The 16,806-nt window shown below is 37.0% G+C and overlaps 1 protein-coding gene across 1 annotated transcript in view; it reads left to right on the top strand.

Moving 5' to 3' along the window:
- The first annotated feature begins 2,953 nt into the window (after positions 1-2,953).
- The window catches only part of LOC144966416 (uncharacterized), a 42,961-nt gene continuing 29,108 nt past the window's right edge, over positions 2,954-16,806 (top strand). The window contains exons 1-2 of the mRNA XM_078902839.1: positions 2,954-6,066; positions 12,381-12,547. Coding sequence (XP_078758965.1) covers positions 4,290-6,066; positions 12,381-12,547 — 1,944 coding nt within the window. The 5' untranslated portion in view covers positions 2,954-4,289. The remainder of the gene's footprint in view (positions 6,067-12,380; positions 12,548-16,806) is intronic.

Consider the following 16,806-nt stretch of genomic DNA (forward strand, 5'->3'; position numbering starts at 1 on the left):
TTATTATTATTTTCACTATGATGATTACGACCTTCCTCTTGCTGTTTTTAAATATGCCAGAAATATTCAACAGATCCATCTGATCAGCTGTAGTTGACGACTTTCGAAGATGGGGTGTATTCTAGGCTAGCTAACATCTCTCAAACCGTCCTGGGTTGATTATTTTGGCAGCGGTACTGGTAGTAACGGTTTGATGCCCCCAGTTTTAGAAAGATTAGACAGATCCCAGTGCCATTACGGCATTCTTCCCGGGAGTGCATCTCAAAGATTATTTCTTGAGATTGGACCCACGGAACGCAATGTTATGGCGTTACCTTTCTCTATTTAGATCATTATGGGTTAACCGGTGCATATTGAACCCACTGGTGCTAAGACTTTGGTATTTATGTCCTTGTATATATGCCTGAATTATTTGAGTATTTTAACTAATCACATATTTGGCATTTTGCATGAGGGGGGCACTACCTTTGTAAAGTCAAAAGGCTGTTTGTTGGAGGTATGAGATCAACTTTTCGAGAGATTTTCAGAGTTTCTTTCGAAACGAGGTGAAATCAATTTTACTCGGGGGCGGTTTTTTTATTTATTCACTTTTTGAGGGGGATGGGTAGGAGACAAAAGCTTGAAATGCTTCTCGTACTTACCGATTTATTTTTTAAAAATTATATCAACATAATTAATAATATATATATAATATATATATATATATATATTATATATATATATATATATATATATATATTATATATATATATATATATATATATATAATCTGTATTCTGTGGTATCGGGAATAGTTACAAGTGATGTGCTGTTTTCTTGAATGAATGTTGTATCGCTGTCAATCAGTGACGTGCGTACATATTTTGTAAGGATAAAGAGGCTTTCGTATCATCGGGTTTCGGTTAAACGTTGCTGATAACAATTTGACACTCTTCAATGCAATGCATTTAGTACAGTTGGCAGTGGCATTAAAAAAGGAATACAGATAATATATCGTGTTTAACCCATTCTCGGCGAGACTGAATCACTTTCATATTGCGATTTTTCTCACTATCCGATTATAACTTTAGATTGTGTCATTGTTCATTAAGTGAGAGGAGTATCAGGGAAGTCCGATCGGATTACGCTTTGTTGGTGATAATGATACGAGTGACGTCAAGTTCAGCGGAGAATTACAACCGCGCCTTTAAATGCTTTAAGAAAATAATAGAAAAGTAAAGGAGTTTTGAAGAAAAATAGTTCATAGCAACGTGAGATTAGATTAGAAAAGTTATTAGCCTCTTGGCATGGTTTACCTGTTTGCAGAGACTGAAGTTTAATCTGTTAAGGTATTGTACGCCGCATTTGAAGAGAAAGTAAGCATTGATGGATATGCGTCTGTACCTCTTTACAGTCCAATAGACAGTAATAGATGGATGAAAATAGAAGGCTACACACAAATACATATTATGGTCTCTCTCTCTCTCTCTCTCTCTCTCTCTCTCTCTCTCTCTCTCTCTCTCTCTCTCTCTCTCTCTTTCTCTCTCTCTCTCTCTCTCTCTCTCTCTCTCTCTCTCTCTCTCTCTCTCTCTTGTGTGTGTGTGTATGTTCCTCACCACAATGTTGCTTCTCTTCTGCATCTTCCTCCCGCTCCTCCTCCACCCGTTGTTGTTGTTGTTGTTGTTCTTCTTCTTCTTCTTCTTCTTCTTCTTCTTCTTCTTCTTCTTCTTCTTCTTCTTCTTTGTAGCTCTTTTTCCTTTCCACCCACAGACTCGGACTCCTCCTCCTCCTGTCTTGTTTCTGTCTTTCTTTGTTTTCCTCGTGTATATATATATCGACTGGCAAGTTTTTCTGTTCCTTGGTCTCTTCATTTCTATTATTTATTTTGATTTCTAAAAGAATAGTCAGTTATTATACTAAATGTTTTAACGCGTTACAAACTTGTTACATGCCCTGTAAACATAGTTATAACGAGGACTTTGTCGGAATAACAAATTTAATTTAGCATCTGCATGGACTGATAGTTGTAAACATCGATCGTGCCCCTAGCATGCTGCCAATTAAATATAATCCTCTGCCCGTCTTCCCTCACAACGGGAAGCCGTTTCTTGCTCTAAATAACCAAACCTACAATATTCGTCTGCTATTATTATTGTCTATGTCGAGGCTACAAATTGTGCTGCCAGCACTACTGCATAGGATACCAAAATCATGTTAAATTTTTGGCATTTTGTTATCGTTTAAAAAAATTATTTTTCCAAAGTAATGTAATCTGAGTAGCGGATTTTCCCTTTCTTTCTACAATAACGGTTTTTTTAAATCGATGATTTAATTGTTAACGGAATTGGGTTATTAGCGAGTGGTTTGTTCTATCATAGTATTTGATTACAAATTACCATTATCTGTCTATTTATCAATGATAAAGAGCTAATGAATGTCAACGTCATTCGATCCATAGTGCTGTCGAAGCAAACTTTGAGAAGGAGGTGTGTCGTTTTAACCAAATTGATATGTTTTTAAATAGTAACAAAGTTTAAACCGTTTCTTTTTTATTCTCTTTTTTTTTTTTTTTAAAGTAGGCTTAGGGGTACGGAGGTCCTTGAAATGATAACATAATTTCGGTTTCAAGGGTTTGAAACTGACATTGACAGAGTTTTGTGCCCTTGGAATGGAGCGCAATTGTATTCCCACCAGGTCTAACAGGGACCCAGCGATTCAGTCAGTCACCGCTATGCATTTAACGTGGGATGAATGGGTAGGGGGGGGGGGGGAGAGATAGGGGACTGGCTGTACTCGGATTCTATCTTGGTCCGTATGAGCCAAGTACTCCACCAACTGAGCTCATAGAATTCGGGTCCAATTCTGTGGTTACCTTTTGCTTCTCGTCTCTACGAGATACAAAGTTTGGCTGCATTTCAGTCATTATACCTGGCTCGAGACGAGTAGGTGTGTGTTATGATGATGTGTGATACCTGGCTGGTACCCTGGCATCACTGCCAAACAGCCAGCAGCAATCAGCATCATCATGAGCACCATCGTCATCGTCTTCTGTCTATTTCTATTCCTACTCGGCACTCACGCATAGCCATTTGGAACCGTTACCAGTGTACGCACCATCTGTATTAGCAGACATGTCGGTGGTCTTGTTTATGTTTTTATTTCACGTTTAATTCTCAACGGTTGCACCATGTATGTTTTACTTGTACTTTCCGAATAAATCTCATAGATGTTATTCTTTGAAAGGAGAAGTGTATCGATGTATTTATAATACTGCATTGCGTTGAATAAGTGGATTATTTTCGGGTGCCTTAGTGGAAATGGTGTTTCACTTTATTTGAAAGTAAATGGCTTGTAACTATTCAAAAAAGTTTGGATTGTTAGCATTTATTGTTAAAAGCCTCCATTAAAACGGCAATTTAACCCTCAGGGGAACAATTGAAAACGTACATTTCCCTATATTATTATGTCAATACAATATGCATAATATTGATGATAAACTTTGAAGTCTGATATATCGATATTTGATGTTTGACGGTAACTGAAATGTTTATGCAGCCTCGGATCCATAATATATTTTAAATTAATTCGGTGTGCTGATGATATTTTTTGTTTATGTGCCTGATTTTTTCTATCTTCGCTCTTTCGATATATGGATTATCACTGAGGAGGGATATTCGTATGATGACGGAATGCCCTTTTTACATAATAATACACCATAGCAGCTGATTTAGACGGAGTGTGTAATTGTAATGTTTTTACAGCGTAAAACGCTAAAAGAACACCGTTGGCCTCCTACATGAGATCAAAGTTGGCAAGACACCTTGGTAAGAACACCTGGTGAAGTAATCACAGCCTTGAACAAACCAACGAACGAACGGGATCCACCCGGTTCATTTTACTGGAGATAACTATTTTATTGTTTTCTTGACTTATTTTCGTTTATCTTATCTCTTTTATTTCTTTTAAATTATTGTTTGTGGGAGCAAAAAGGGGAATTAGATTTTTATTTACCAGCTGTAAAAAGTCTATCGATGGGTGAGAACAAAGAAGTTGCTCTTTTTTCCTCTGATGATTGTTGTTATAGTGGAATTAAGTCATGTATGTTATGCGTTAGGAAAAATAGTGCCATACGTTATGTGTAGTTGGCGCGGTCAGGTGTTATTCAATGGAGCGAATAGTTGGGATTGCTTGGATGGTATAGAATACTCTTAAAATATAAATGGTATCAGTTTCTTGCTCTGACATGGTAGTTTGATATATATTTCTGTCGTTGGTTTGGATGAGACCGTACATCAGAACCAGACATTATTATGGGCATTTTCGATGATATGGAAAATTTTCTTTTCGACCGCTTCTCTGTGACAAAGAGGCACAATGTTCAGCACCGAGTTATATCTATATCATCAAATGATACTTCTCCAAACAACCATCAACAACACCAGAGTCCATCATCTAACCAAAGATATTCATCTGAGCAACAAGCCGAGTCAGGGCTCCACGATGGTCATGTCCAACAACATCCTCAACAGCAACAAAATAACCAACAATCTCAACAGCAACTTCAGCGGCGGCAGGCACAGCTCAATAGCAGTCATCACCATCAACAACCACAGCAACAACAACAATCGCTGTCACAACATCATCAACCTATTCAACACCACCAACAAGTCAATACTCTACAGCAAAGACTACACCATCAACAAGCACACGAACAACAAGATCGACCGCAATCGATACAGCAACACTCTCATAAACAACTTCAGCGTTGTTCATCGCACCCACAAGCTCAGTCACAACAGTTTCAGCAACACAAGCATCCCCCACCTGTTGCCCGGTCTCACAGCAGACAGGACATCGCTGATTACCCTAAACGCTCCTCACCACACTCGAGTCTTCCCAATTCTCCTTCCGTTCCACGCAACGGGGGTGGGCATATTCAGATGACGTCAGCGAGAGCAGAGAGCTCCCCCGTATCCCATCGAAGACCAGCACAAGTCAATCATTCACGCATTCCTTCATCATCTCCGTTTCGTGATCGGATGTCATGGCACGAAAGTCGATCACGACCTCCCACTGGATTCACGGAATTACACAGTCCTCAACAGGAGCATAGGGGGTTTCCCTCTCCTGCACGCAGTCGCCATCGAGCTTCTTGGGTTGAGCTCTCCAATCTATCAGGAACTTTTGACTTTCCCACGACATGCTCAAGCCCCCACCCTCTTCGGCGATCAGCATCATCAAGTTCTCCGTCCTCCAAACCAGGTAGTCCAACTTCGGCGGCTGTTTACAACAATGTCAACAATAGTAATTTGAGTAGACCTCCTTCTGCTGGTCCTCTCACTTCTGCGCCATCGTCTGATCGTGAAGGACAGCAAGCAATTTCTAGTTTCCACAACAGACGGACGATGTCTTCAACAAGCCTGACTGCTAGATCTCCCAGTAGCGAAAGACCTCCCACCCCGTCGTCGCCTTATGACAATAATAGAAATGGTCTACCACCCTCTCCGTCCCTGGGTGTTAAGGCCCCTCCAATTCTTGACAGCCCAACTTCTCCACAAAATCAAAATTTGAAAAACGAAAAATGTGTGTCTGTCTCATTACCATCCACGTTTCGATCCGAGCCTCAGTTGGCTAGTTTAGATCGACCAGCGTGCATGGTGGCTGGAGGAGGTGATCTTCCTCAGTTCGGACTGCCTACTCAGCATACACAACAAGCTAATGGGGTTGTTATCAAAAAGATTTGCCGACCAAAATTAGTCCGACTTAGATCTGAACCTTCTTCGCCATTTTCTTCCCACAATGGCTCTTCCTCGACCTCGTCTTTCGTTGCTGTAGACCCACAGTCACCTCAAAGTGCTATTCGTTGTAGGCGTAGGCGTCGGGACGAGTTGAAACGATCTCAGTCATTGGAAGTCACATCTTCAGGCTCGTGTCAGGAGGAATTGTGGACAGGAATCAATGTACCCAATCAGCTGGTCATCACACGACCTCAGCTCTCCAGGGCGGACCTCAACCGCCGTCACCTCTCTCTTCACTTAGACTGCAGCGGTGGTGGCGGTCATTGTTGTGCCCCTGAGAGTTTTTCATGTAGGTACTCTATGACTAGTGTTTGCATGTTAGAGTCTTGCTCCGGTCAATGTGTTTGCGTAAAGGTTCAGTAAATTTTTGCCTCCAGAATTATTGGCAACAATGGAAAAGACATCTAGATTATTAACGGATCTTCAGTTTACCAAATTATTATTACAATGTGCATGAAGGGACGGCGCTTAAGATGAGATACCACAACACATCATATTATGACTTTGGACTGTGTTTTAGGCGCTCGTAAACGAGCAGTGCACTGTTTATACTGATTTGTATAAAAGTTGTAGTGCATGAGAGTTCGGCTACATTTGCCCACGTCACTTATTTTTTCTCATCACAGCCCGCCTTTGGCTTTTGTTCGATAATTGACTCATGTGTGGGAATTTCCGTTCCTTTTTTTTTTTTTTTTACTCATGTGACTGTGACCAACCCTCATTAAATTACCATCGTCAGCAATGATTTTAGATTGGCAAAAGAAGGTAGCTGTCTCCAATCGATCCTTTACAAAATTTCCTGTATAGACTTTAAGATGATCTTGAAACACAGTAGACTGATCGTATGCTCTTGGAATCTTCTTCTGTCCATTATTGAAACTTGTCCGCTGTGTCTTATTCTTTGGTACTTTTACTTCTAAGTCTAGAATTCTATGACTGCTCCAGTTATGCTTCGCAAGCGCCGCCAAACCCTTCAGATTTAAAAAAAACAACTCCTTTCTCACACTCAAATATTGATGCTATGCATTTCGCCAAAATTCTCACAACATCCGCCAGCCTGATATATCGTACCAACACAAAACTGTGTGTGACTTTGACCGTTTATAGTCTGATTGATTGGAATGGTGATAGCTACTCATAAAGATGGCTTGCAAAAAATAAAAAGAAGAAATAGAAAAAAACAATAGAGAGTAGAGTGACATCAATTTCGTTCCTTCTATACACACAATTTGTTGTTTCATTGTGATAAAATAAATGTATGATTAGCTAGTTCAGAAAATGCCATTACAGGGAGGGAATGGGGGGGGGGGGGGGGGGGTTAAAACTTGAGCTTTTATATAGTGCAATATATACTAAATATGCTCAAAGTATTTGACACGGGATCCCAAACTAATAAGACATGACTTCTGCTAAGCTATTACAATTTCTTTAATGTCTTTTCTTCTTCTTCTTCTTTTTCTTCTTCTTCTTCTTCTTCTTCTTCTTCTTCTTCTTCTTCTTCTTCTTCTTCTTCTTCTTCTTCTTCTTCTTCTTCTTCTTCTTCTTCTTCTTCTTTTTCTTCTTCTTCTTCTCTTTTCTTAATATAATAATAATAATAATAATAATAATAAATAATAATAATAATAATAATAATAATAATAATAATAATAGATCTTTATTGTCCATAAATATGGCAATTTGTCATTTAGTTACACTTGTTATAATGTTAAACGATAACTGTAAGATTGAACAGATATTTCACTCCTACTTATTTTCTCTCTCTCTTCTTCTTCTTCTTCTTCTTCTTCTTCTTCTTCTTCTTCTTCTTCTTCTTCTTCTTCTTCTTCTTCTTCTTCTTCTTCTTCTTCTTCTTCTTCTTCTTCTTCTTCTTTCTCTTCTTTTTTATATTTTTTTTTTCGTTAGAAACCACCAGGATACTCATTCTACTCCAAAGTGCGGTTGGAGAATGCGAGTAAAGAGTCTTTTCCATTTACTCAAATTTGCCGCTTGTAGTGGGATTCGGAAACGTGACTTTCCGGCCAGAAAGACCACAAAGCCTCATAGGATCATTCAATTGTAGTAGTAGTAGTAGTAGTAGTAGTAGTAGTAGTAGTAGTAGTAGTAGTAGTAGTAGTAGTAGTAGTAGTAGTAGTAGTAGTAGTAGTAGTAGTAGTAGTAGTAGTAGTAGTAGTAGTAGTAGTAGTAGTAGTAGTAGTAGTAGTAGTAGTAGTAGTAGTATTTATACACATATTTTTAACTGGTCCCTCCAATGCGTTTCAATCCCTGAAATTTGGAAAACTTCAAAAATTATTCCTGTTCCAAAAAAAGAAAAACTTGAAACTATGAACGATCTCAGACCTGTTGCACTGACTTCAATAGTCATGAAATCTTAAAAAAAACTTGTTCTTGTTAAAATTAGGAATCAGTTTATGCCATTGAGTGATAGTCATCAATTTGCTTACAAACCAGGACGTGGCGTAGAGGATGCCATTTTGCTGTTTACAAACAACATCTACAGGCATCTAGATCACGCTAGGAGCTATTGCAGATTGCTTTTTGCAGATTTTTCTTCAGCGTTCAATACAATGCAACCTCAGTTGGTTGTTCAAAAATTGACTAGTCTGAATTTAAACAAGTATATAATTGCTTGGGTGCTCGAATTTCTTACGGAGGAGCACAATATGTTCAATTAGGGCAAAACAAATCTTCCTGTATAACTACAAATACTGGTGCTCCTCAAGGTTGTGTATTGTCCCCTGTATTATTCACAATATACACGAATGACTGTAGAAGTCAAAACCTGAGTGTACCTTTAATAAAGTTTGCAGATGACACCGCTCTTCAAGGCCTCATAACAAATGGCAACGAAGTGGCTTATAGGCAAGAAATTGATAGATTTGTGTCTTGGTGTGATGCCCACCACCTAGAGCTTAACATAAGCAAGACAAAGGAGCTAGTGATTGACTTTAGGAGAGTGAAGGAACCGATAGAACCGTTAAAATTAAAGGACCAATTCGTCCAGCGAGTTCCTCACTACAAATACCTTGGTGTAACGATTGATGACAGGCTCAAGTGGGATGAACACTTGAAAATAATTAGGCATAAGATGTGCAGACGTACATATTTTTTATCGAAACTCTCTCAGTTTAGAATAGATAAAACCCTCTGCACATTATTTTATAGAGCAGTAATCGAAAGTGTTTTGTCATTTTGTATAACAGCTTGGGGAGGCAATTGCTTAGCAGTGGAAAGGAACAAAATAAAACAAAATAAATTCAAATATTAAAAAATCCATTAAACGCTATATAAATGATGTTGACGATGTAGATCTTTTATACGAGAAATTTTGTATAAATAAAATAACTAAAATATTAAATGACCAGTATCACCCACTAAGACCATCAATTATTATGTCAGAAAGAAGTGGTCGCCCTTTCTCTATTTCAACGAAAACAGAGAGACACCGAAAATCTTTTCTGCCGTCCAGTATTAGGCTTTATAACAACAAGCAATAATCATTTTATATAATTATTTCTCATTTTTACTTTTTTAAAATATAAATATTAATTTATTAATTTATTTGTTTTGCAATCTTTTCAATTTTCAATTTATAGTGACATGTGTTGAAATTATTCATATTATAAAGCGCAGCTCTGGTTATAGAGCTGCTCCTTTTTTATATATATAGGTACATCCTATTTCCATTGTATTTTTATCTTATGTGTAAATTATAACACGTCTGTACAAAAAAATTTCCTTTTTGGGATGCAATAAAGTATTATTATTATTATTATTATTATTATTATTTATTATTATTATTATTATTATTATTATTATTATTATTATTATTATTATTATTATTATATTATTATTATTATTATTATTATTATTATTGTTATTATTATATAATAGTAGTAGTAGTAGTAGTAGTAGTAGTAGTAGTAGTAGTAGTAGTAGTAGTAGTAGTAGTAGTTAGTGTGTTTATTGTGTTGTTATGATGTTGTATAAGTAGATATATTATTAGTCATATAGATGGCATCACTACTTAATTGTTATGTTAAATCAGCCAATGCCTTGCCATTACTATAGATGTTGACGTGCAAACATGGATGCCCGTGTGTTCCTATGTTGCAGTCACGTACGTGCATTCGTCTATGCCATGGCACCCCTGTTAAGTCTGTCCACATGTGAGTAGGCGATAAGATAAAAAGTTTATCAGTCTAGACACACCAGCCCGTCGCATGTTATCGGCATGAGTGGAGTAACTAGTGGTGATATGAAATACGATGGGGATTCCCGACCCATTCATCGCTGCACTGCCACATAAATAATTGGTCTTAATGCTGCTGTCCGCTCAAAATTCCTCCATATCCCCATTTGGTCCATCTTTTGTTCGTGTGTTTTCACTATTTTGTTTACAACACAGACAGTTCCGTGTTGGTCTACTGTTCTTTCTGGGGTTTTGTTTTTTTTTAATAAATACGTTTTCATAATACACGTATATATATAGACGTATTCAACTATTTCAGGAATGAAAACATTTGATTAAGTTGTGTAGTTTTATTTGTATATTTGTGTATGTGTGTGTGGTGTGTGCGTGTGTTTGTGTGTGGTTTTGGTTTTGTCATTACATTTTTTGTCTACTTTTTCCTCATCCTTTTTAAAAATTTAGTTTTTTGCCTAGATCCTTGCAGGATTAATTCACTCGGACTAGAATATAATGTTATGCTGTATCAGTCAACATTTGTTACTTAACGTGATACAATAGTCATCTAGTGGAAGAGGACATAACCACACCCCTCGGACTATCGTCCGAGTGTAAACAACGGCAGTTAGTGCTATACTGTCGAACTTTTCGGTATTACCATCGATGATTTACATAATATAAGTAAAATGCTCAGTAGGGATAGAATTAAGTTGACGTCACTCGGGTCTTTGTTATTGTTTTTTTTGCCATCCACGTTTATGAGTAATTCTCAGTTTACTGTATTATCCATACTATAAAAGTTCATAGTTACACAGAGTTTTGTGTGTTGGTCCGTTGTATTTCCGGATGGCAATGTTATGAGCTTCTTAGCTAAGCGCATACTATCAATAGTTCTAGACGCCTGATCAATCGTACAGAAAACTATGTGTAACCTTTAAATTAAAGTTTAAAGTCTGATTGAGTGTATCTAATGAGAATTACTCAACTAGCGGTCGGAAAAGAATAACAAAGAGCAGAATGATGTCATGTTCCTTCATTCTAGTGTTTGTAAATAACCAGCTATATTTGTCCGATCGGACTTGAGAGTGTTTCACAAATCCGACGTTTTAATGGGTAAAAAATATACTGGTTACGCTATAACGAAATTGCACCTGAGACAACAGAGATTTATTACTGTTGTGGCAATTAGTTGCTTAGCGCAATGCACAACATGGTGAAACACGGCGTGGATGTTTGAGACAGTTTTAGAGAGAAACAAAATTCAGCCAGGATTGGTATAATATATATCCTTGACAAGAAATATTCGAATTTAATATCGACGTAGTCTTTCATATCCTTTGGTATTTACATACCTCACCAAAATTGGATTCAATAGTCTGATGTCATGTCGCCCTGCAACGGCAGCTATCGTGGTTCTAAACAAAGAAAATCTGTACTTTTTATTCTTCATGCTGGCTAGAACTTTTCAAATGTCTTGTGATCAGAATGTGTAAAAGTCAAAACATGATCAGATTTATAATGTTTTATCCCCTCTGGATACGCTTTTATGCTTGTCAGAGAAATATTTCATAAGGGCGTCCGCCATTGTTCCGATAGTTTTGAGCCAGTTACTAAGTTACCATGCGTCATTACGAGGGAAGTGACGTTACGACTGTTGAAGCGTATTATCTTGCTTAATTAAGAAGAATCGATGATCAGTCAGCACGTAACTCAAATCTAGGTAACAACTTAGGGATGAGGCACTCACTGGTGAATGATAAAAATCTGAAAAGATTTGTATGAAACAGATATTATTCTTTACTAATTAATATTACTAACGGCGCCTTGTGTTTAACATATTCTGGTCTTAACGAATAATGGGAGCATTCTATATCAGGCTTTCGTCCAACCGCGAGTCATTGATCACAAGATTTGTTGCATGCAGTCTTAATAGATAGTATGCGCTTGGCTAAGAAGCTCATAACATTGCCATCCGGAAGTATAACGGACCAACACACAAAACCGTGTGTATCCATGAACGTTTATAGTCAGGATAATACAGTACAGTGAGCATTACTCACAAACGCGGATGGCAAAATATAACAACAAAGGCTTGAGTGACGTCATCTTCGAACTATCCATAAATAAGTAATCACACTGCTTTGTTTATGAAAGTTGTAAACACATCATTGGGTCAAACTGAATACAATGACAAATTGTAATGTTATTCTTTTCGAAAATTGAACACTTTTTATGATGTAGGTTATTTTGAGCACTTTTTGATTGCAATGAGACCAATGTGACGAGCACATATTGGGGGGGGGGGGGGGGGACATAATTCGTCCCCATTCCCCGCCTTCGATCCCACCGACCTTCAACATTTTTATTTTGTCGATTAATTATACTAATCCATTGTATTTTGTTTGTTGTTTCAACAGGTAATTCTGGAGACTCGGGTTCGGGCAGGGCTTACCCGCCGCTACTTTTCCACGAAACTCACGGGGATAACATTGAACTTCTCAACAACAAATCACGGGCCAGACGCTATGAGAGCTTTTGCAAAGGGATATGTTTCAGTAACAGACCCGTCCATGTGAATGAAACGGTAGGTTGTTTACATTTTGTTCTTTTGATAGTTCAAAGTTGACGTCACTCAGGTCTTTGTTATTTTTTTTTGCCATCCGCGTTTATGAGTAATTCTTTCTAAACTGTATAAACCAGACTATAAACGATCATGGTTACACAAAGTTTTGTGAGTTGGTCCGTTATACTTCCGGATGGCAATGTTGTGAGCTCCCTAGTCAAGCGCATACTATCTTATCCAGTGACGTGAACAGTAATGACTAAACATGATAGTGGTTTCGGTTTAATTCACAGCTACACGTGATGGACGTTTCGGGTTTCCCCTTTGTCAACATATCGCGATGAATAATAAGACACTAAAGACTAATGTGAGACGAGAGAATGGCGTGGTCGGGGCGAATAAACAAAACAACATAAATATAATATTTATTCGCCATAACACAACTCCATCCTCTTATCTCTCACGTCTTATGTTTATTGCTCCATGTCCGACGTGTACTCATTAACAGGTCTGAAACCCGAAACTGTTATTGACGGCTATGTGGTCTTGTGGTATGACACTCGCTTTCGGATCGGAAGGTCCTGGGTTCGAGCCTCGCTCGGCGCATAGTTGAGTCCTTGGAAAAGACTCTATACTCACATTCTCTCACCGTACTCAGGTGTAAAATGAGCACCTGGTCGTCAACAGCGTTGTCTCTGTCGGAAAATAATTGTAATATAGCCTTACAGGCGTCATGTCTCGTTGATTCATGTTACGTGTTGCTGTTGGTCAGGGACCCTTTGTAAAGCGCTTTGAGCACATTTAGTGGATATTGCGCTATATAAAAGCTATATTTTTAAAATATTTTTTTAAAAAATTGGCTCATTGATATTTTGGAACACTCTTTAACCAAAGACAACATTGCCCAATACAATCAATGTTAAATTACCATTCACGCAAATATTATTATGTTCACGTCCCATGCCCGATTATTGTCGCGAAGCATTGTCAGGAAGCATGCTTCGTCAATGTTTCGGTTAGAGTCGTTTTGTTTTGTTTTGGGAGGAGGAGGGGGGTTGGCAGTTTTTGTTTTTTGGTTGTTTTGTTTTGTTTTTTATTGGGGGGGGGGGGGGGGGGCAACATTAGACCGTGCCTATGATATTTCCTGATGTTAGAATATTTGTCAACGAATTTATTATTAAAACTCTGGGTGGGGTTCCTACCTCCCATAGTGGGCAGGGAGGTACTTACGGAACTGTGTCTTCTTTCCCCCTATATCTGTTTTCCAACATGCTTTCTGTCTTGTCTTAGAATGAGATTAATTGGTTTTGTCCTGACCCTGGACTGAGAGGGAAACAGTCAAATGTATAATTAGTTTTGGGAGATGATATTTTTTCCTTGTAAATCATCTCTCTGTTATGCACTGTATTATGTTTTGTATACATATTATATATATCATTTGTAAACATTCGAGTGTATTCCTCTTAGTGGGGACCTGTGTTTGTGTCTGGATGAGACTTTTAGGTGATCTCAAACTAAGTGTTTTGATGGTGTGCTCTTGGAATCTACATCTGTTTCCTATTTGAACCAATTCCCCTTTGTCTTCCTTTTTCTTGGGTACTTTAATTGTAATTCTAGAACTTTTTACTTTCCCATTTTCTTCATTTTTACTGGCGCTGATATGACTTTAATGTGTTGCTAGCGCCGTAAAACCCTTAAAAACAAACAAAAAACATATTAAAACTAAAACGTCATTTCAATATACTCACACACGCCTTCTATATAATCTGTAATTATAATTTAAGACCTGTCTGCTTGCAATTTATTTTTTAAAATGTACTTTTCTAAGGGAGAATAATACCAGTCACTAATTCTAGCTCTGTAAGCGACCAATTTACCCTCAGAAAGACTGAATAACGTTTCCAAGTCCTTGTCCTATGGGATTTAATGCCGTGTTTTCATTTCCGACTTGATTTATTGAATTTGAGTTGCTTAATTTGCACCGAGGATGGAGCCAACATATTCGTAGTTCCACGAATTTTTGTTTCTTTTGATTGATTTTTTTTTTTAGAGAATGTAGGTCCGCTATTCCCGATCTCGTTTCAATGTTTCCTTGTCCTGTAACAAAATTCCTTGTAGTGTTCCTTGTTTTGTTGTCACGTGATCTGATCCCCATTAGGATAGAGATGATGATGATTATTATTATTATTATTATTATTATTATTATTATTATTATTATTATTATTATTATTATTATTATGTTATTATTATTATTATTATTTATTTTATTATTATTATTTATTATTATTATTATTATTATTATTATTATTATTATTATTATTATTTTTATTGTTGTTGTTGTTGTTATTATTATCATCACCACTATTATTATCACCATCGTCATCACTTTTATTATTATCACTATTTATTATTATTATTATTATTATTATTATATTATTATTATATCACTATCATTATTATTATTATTATTATTATTATTATTATTATTATTATTATTATTATTATCATCATCATTGTTGTTGCTCTTGTTCTTGTTCTTGTCGTAGTGCCATGGAGCACTGATCTGAAGTAAAAACCCGGGCAAACAAAAACTACCTAATTCTTCTTCAGTAGTTCCTCAATTCACAGGGGAAATAATAATGGGACACGGACTTGCCTTCGTCATTTTCATAATTTCGTTTCAAGCGTGTTCGGTTCGTGGTCCTCTGTATTAATCATAATATTTCAGCCATATACATATTATGATAAGTATTAAAGACAGGTTTCAGGGGATAAAGGATAATATGGCTTCAATTTTGACATGTATCATTTATGTCTGTGGTTCTTTGCTCTCCTGTGTATCATGCCTTACTCTGAAAGCAACGAGTTTTTTTTAATTTAGCCAGAAATCTCGTCCTTCAAATACTGATCCATCGTCTTTTTAAAATCGTTTGATTTTTTGAAGGACGAGTTTACTTGTACGACAATATCAGGTTTGCCTCTTTTTCTACCTTTGGAATATTTCTTATTTCGATTGAGTGATTGCGCGCTTGTAACTTCTTGTGCCACTCCGTATTGTCATTGCTTTACAAGGCTGCAAATTCTTTCCAAAGGTTTAAGAATGTTAAAAGGCTATTCGGATTTTTAGGCACATTGACATGACATATGGTTACGGTCAATATACCACTCGGGAATGACAGGTATGTTTATTTTTGGGTTTAGTCTTAAAAACCATGATAGCCATAATACATTTTCTGGCTTTAGTTGATTTCGGTTTAGAGCCCTGTCTGGTATTTATAGCTTACAAAATCCTGTTTTTTTTTTAGTTCTTTAAGAGAGAAGAGATATTTATTTTTAGAATCCGTTTTCGCCATCTGCTGAACTGAAGGTACCTGCTCTTTTTTTTTTATTTATTAGTGGTATTTGATTCTTCAAGAGTGTGTGACCTTTCGTTCGACAAGTGTTCCAGAGTTAACTGTTTTTGATTAGGACAAGGGAAAAGAAATAGTCCAATGACCACCTGCCTCGACGAAAATAGATGAAAATTCTCTGAGCATTTTTAACCTCGGGGAGTTGCTTTATTGTCGAATTTTTAAAAAGAAGTAAACGGCCTCATGTTTTCGTTGATTTCTTATTTTTCTTTGTTGGGATAACGTTTCTAATAGATGCTGATTTGAATTTTAATTATGGAGGTAACTTTCAAAACCTGCTAAGCTCCAGCTTCGTCTCAACGCACTTCATTGTAACAATACTCAAATAGAATTCACACCAAAGCTTTAATACTCTCGTGAAGAATACTATACATTTGGTATTTTCAGCTATGAGATCTCCGTGGTGCAAATGTCGCACGACTGGTTATTTACCAAAAGGTCTGAGGTTTGACTCTCAGTCGAGTAATATTTTAGATGATTTTTTTCCCCCAGTATTTTACTGTGTCATCTGATACTTCCATTTAGACTTTTTCATATTTCGTTATCTTGTACCAGCGCCTGGTCCACGTGTTTTCTTACTATTCTGATTAAATTGTTGTTCGGCGCTTTAGAGTTTCCTCGCAAAAGACCCACTTCGGCAAGCACAAAGCATGTCAGAGACGTACAAACCATGCGTCAGAAATTACTCGTGTCTATCTAGTATCCGCTGTAATATATTTTCTTTGGAAAGAGAAGTATTTCCTCAAGATTGCGTATAGCAAAATTATATATATTTGAAAACAAATTTGCTTTAACGCACCGTAATTATATGAAGTTTAAAAGGGAATTGGGCTGGCAAATATATATATAAGGATTTCCTTGCTTAACATA

This window comes from Berghia stephanieae, chromosome 2 (assembly GCF_034508935.2).
Source record: "Berghia stephanieae isolate SIO BIC M18660-M18661 chromosome 2, UCSD_Bste_1.3, whole genome shotgun sequence".
Lineage (NCBI taxonomy): Eukaryota > Metazoa > Mollusca > Gastropoda > Nudibranchia > Aeolidiidae > Berghia > Berghia stephanieae.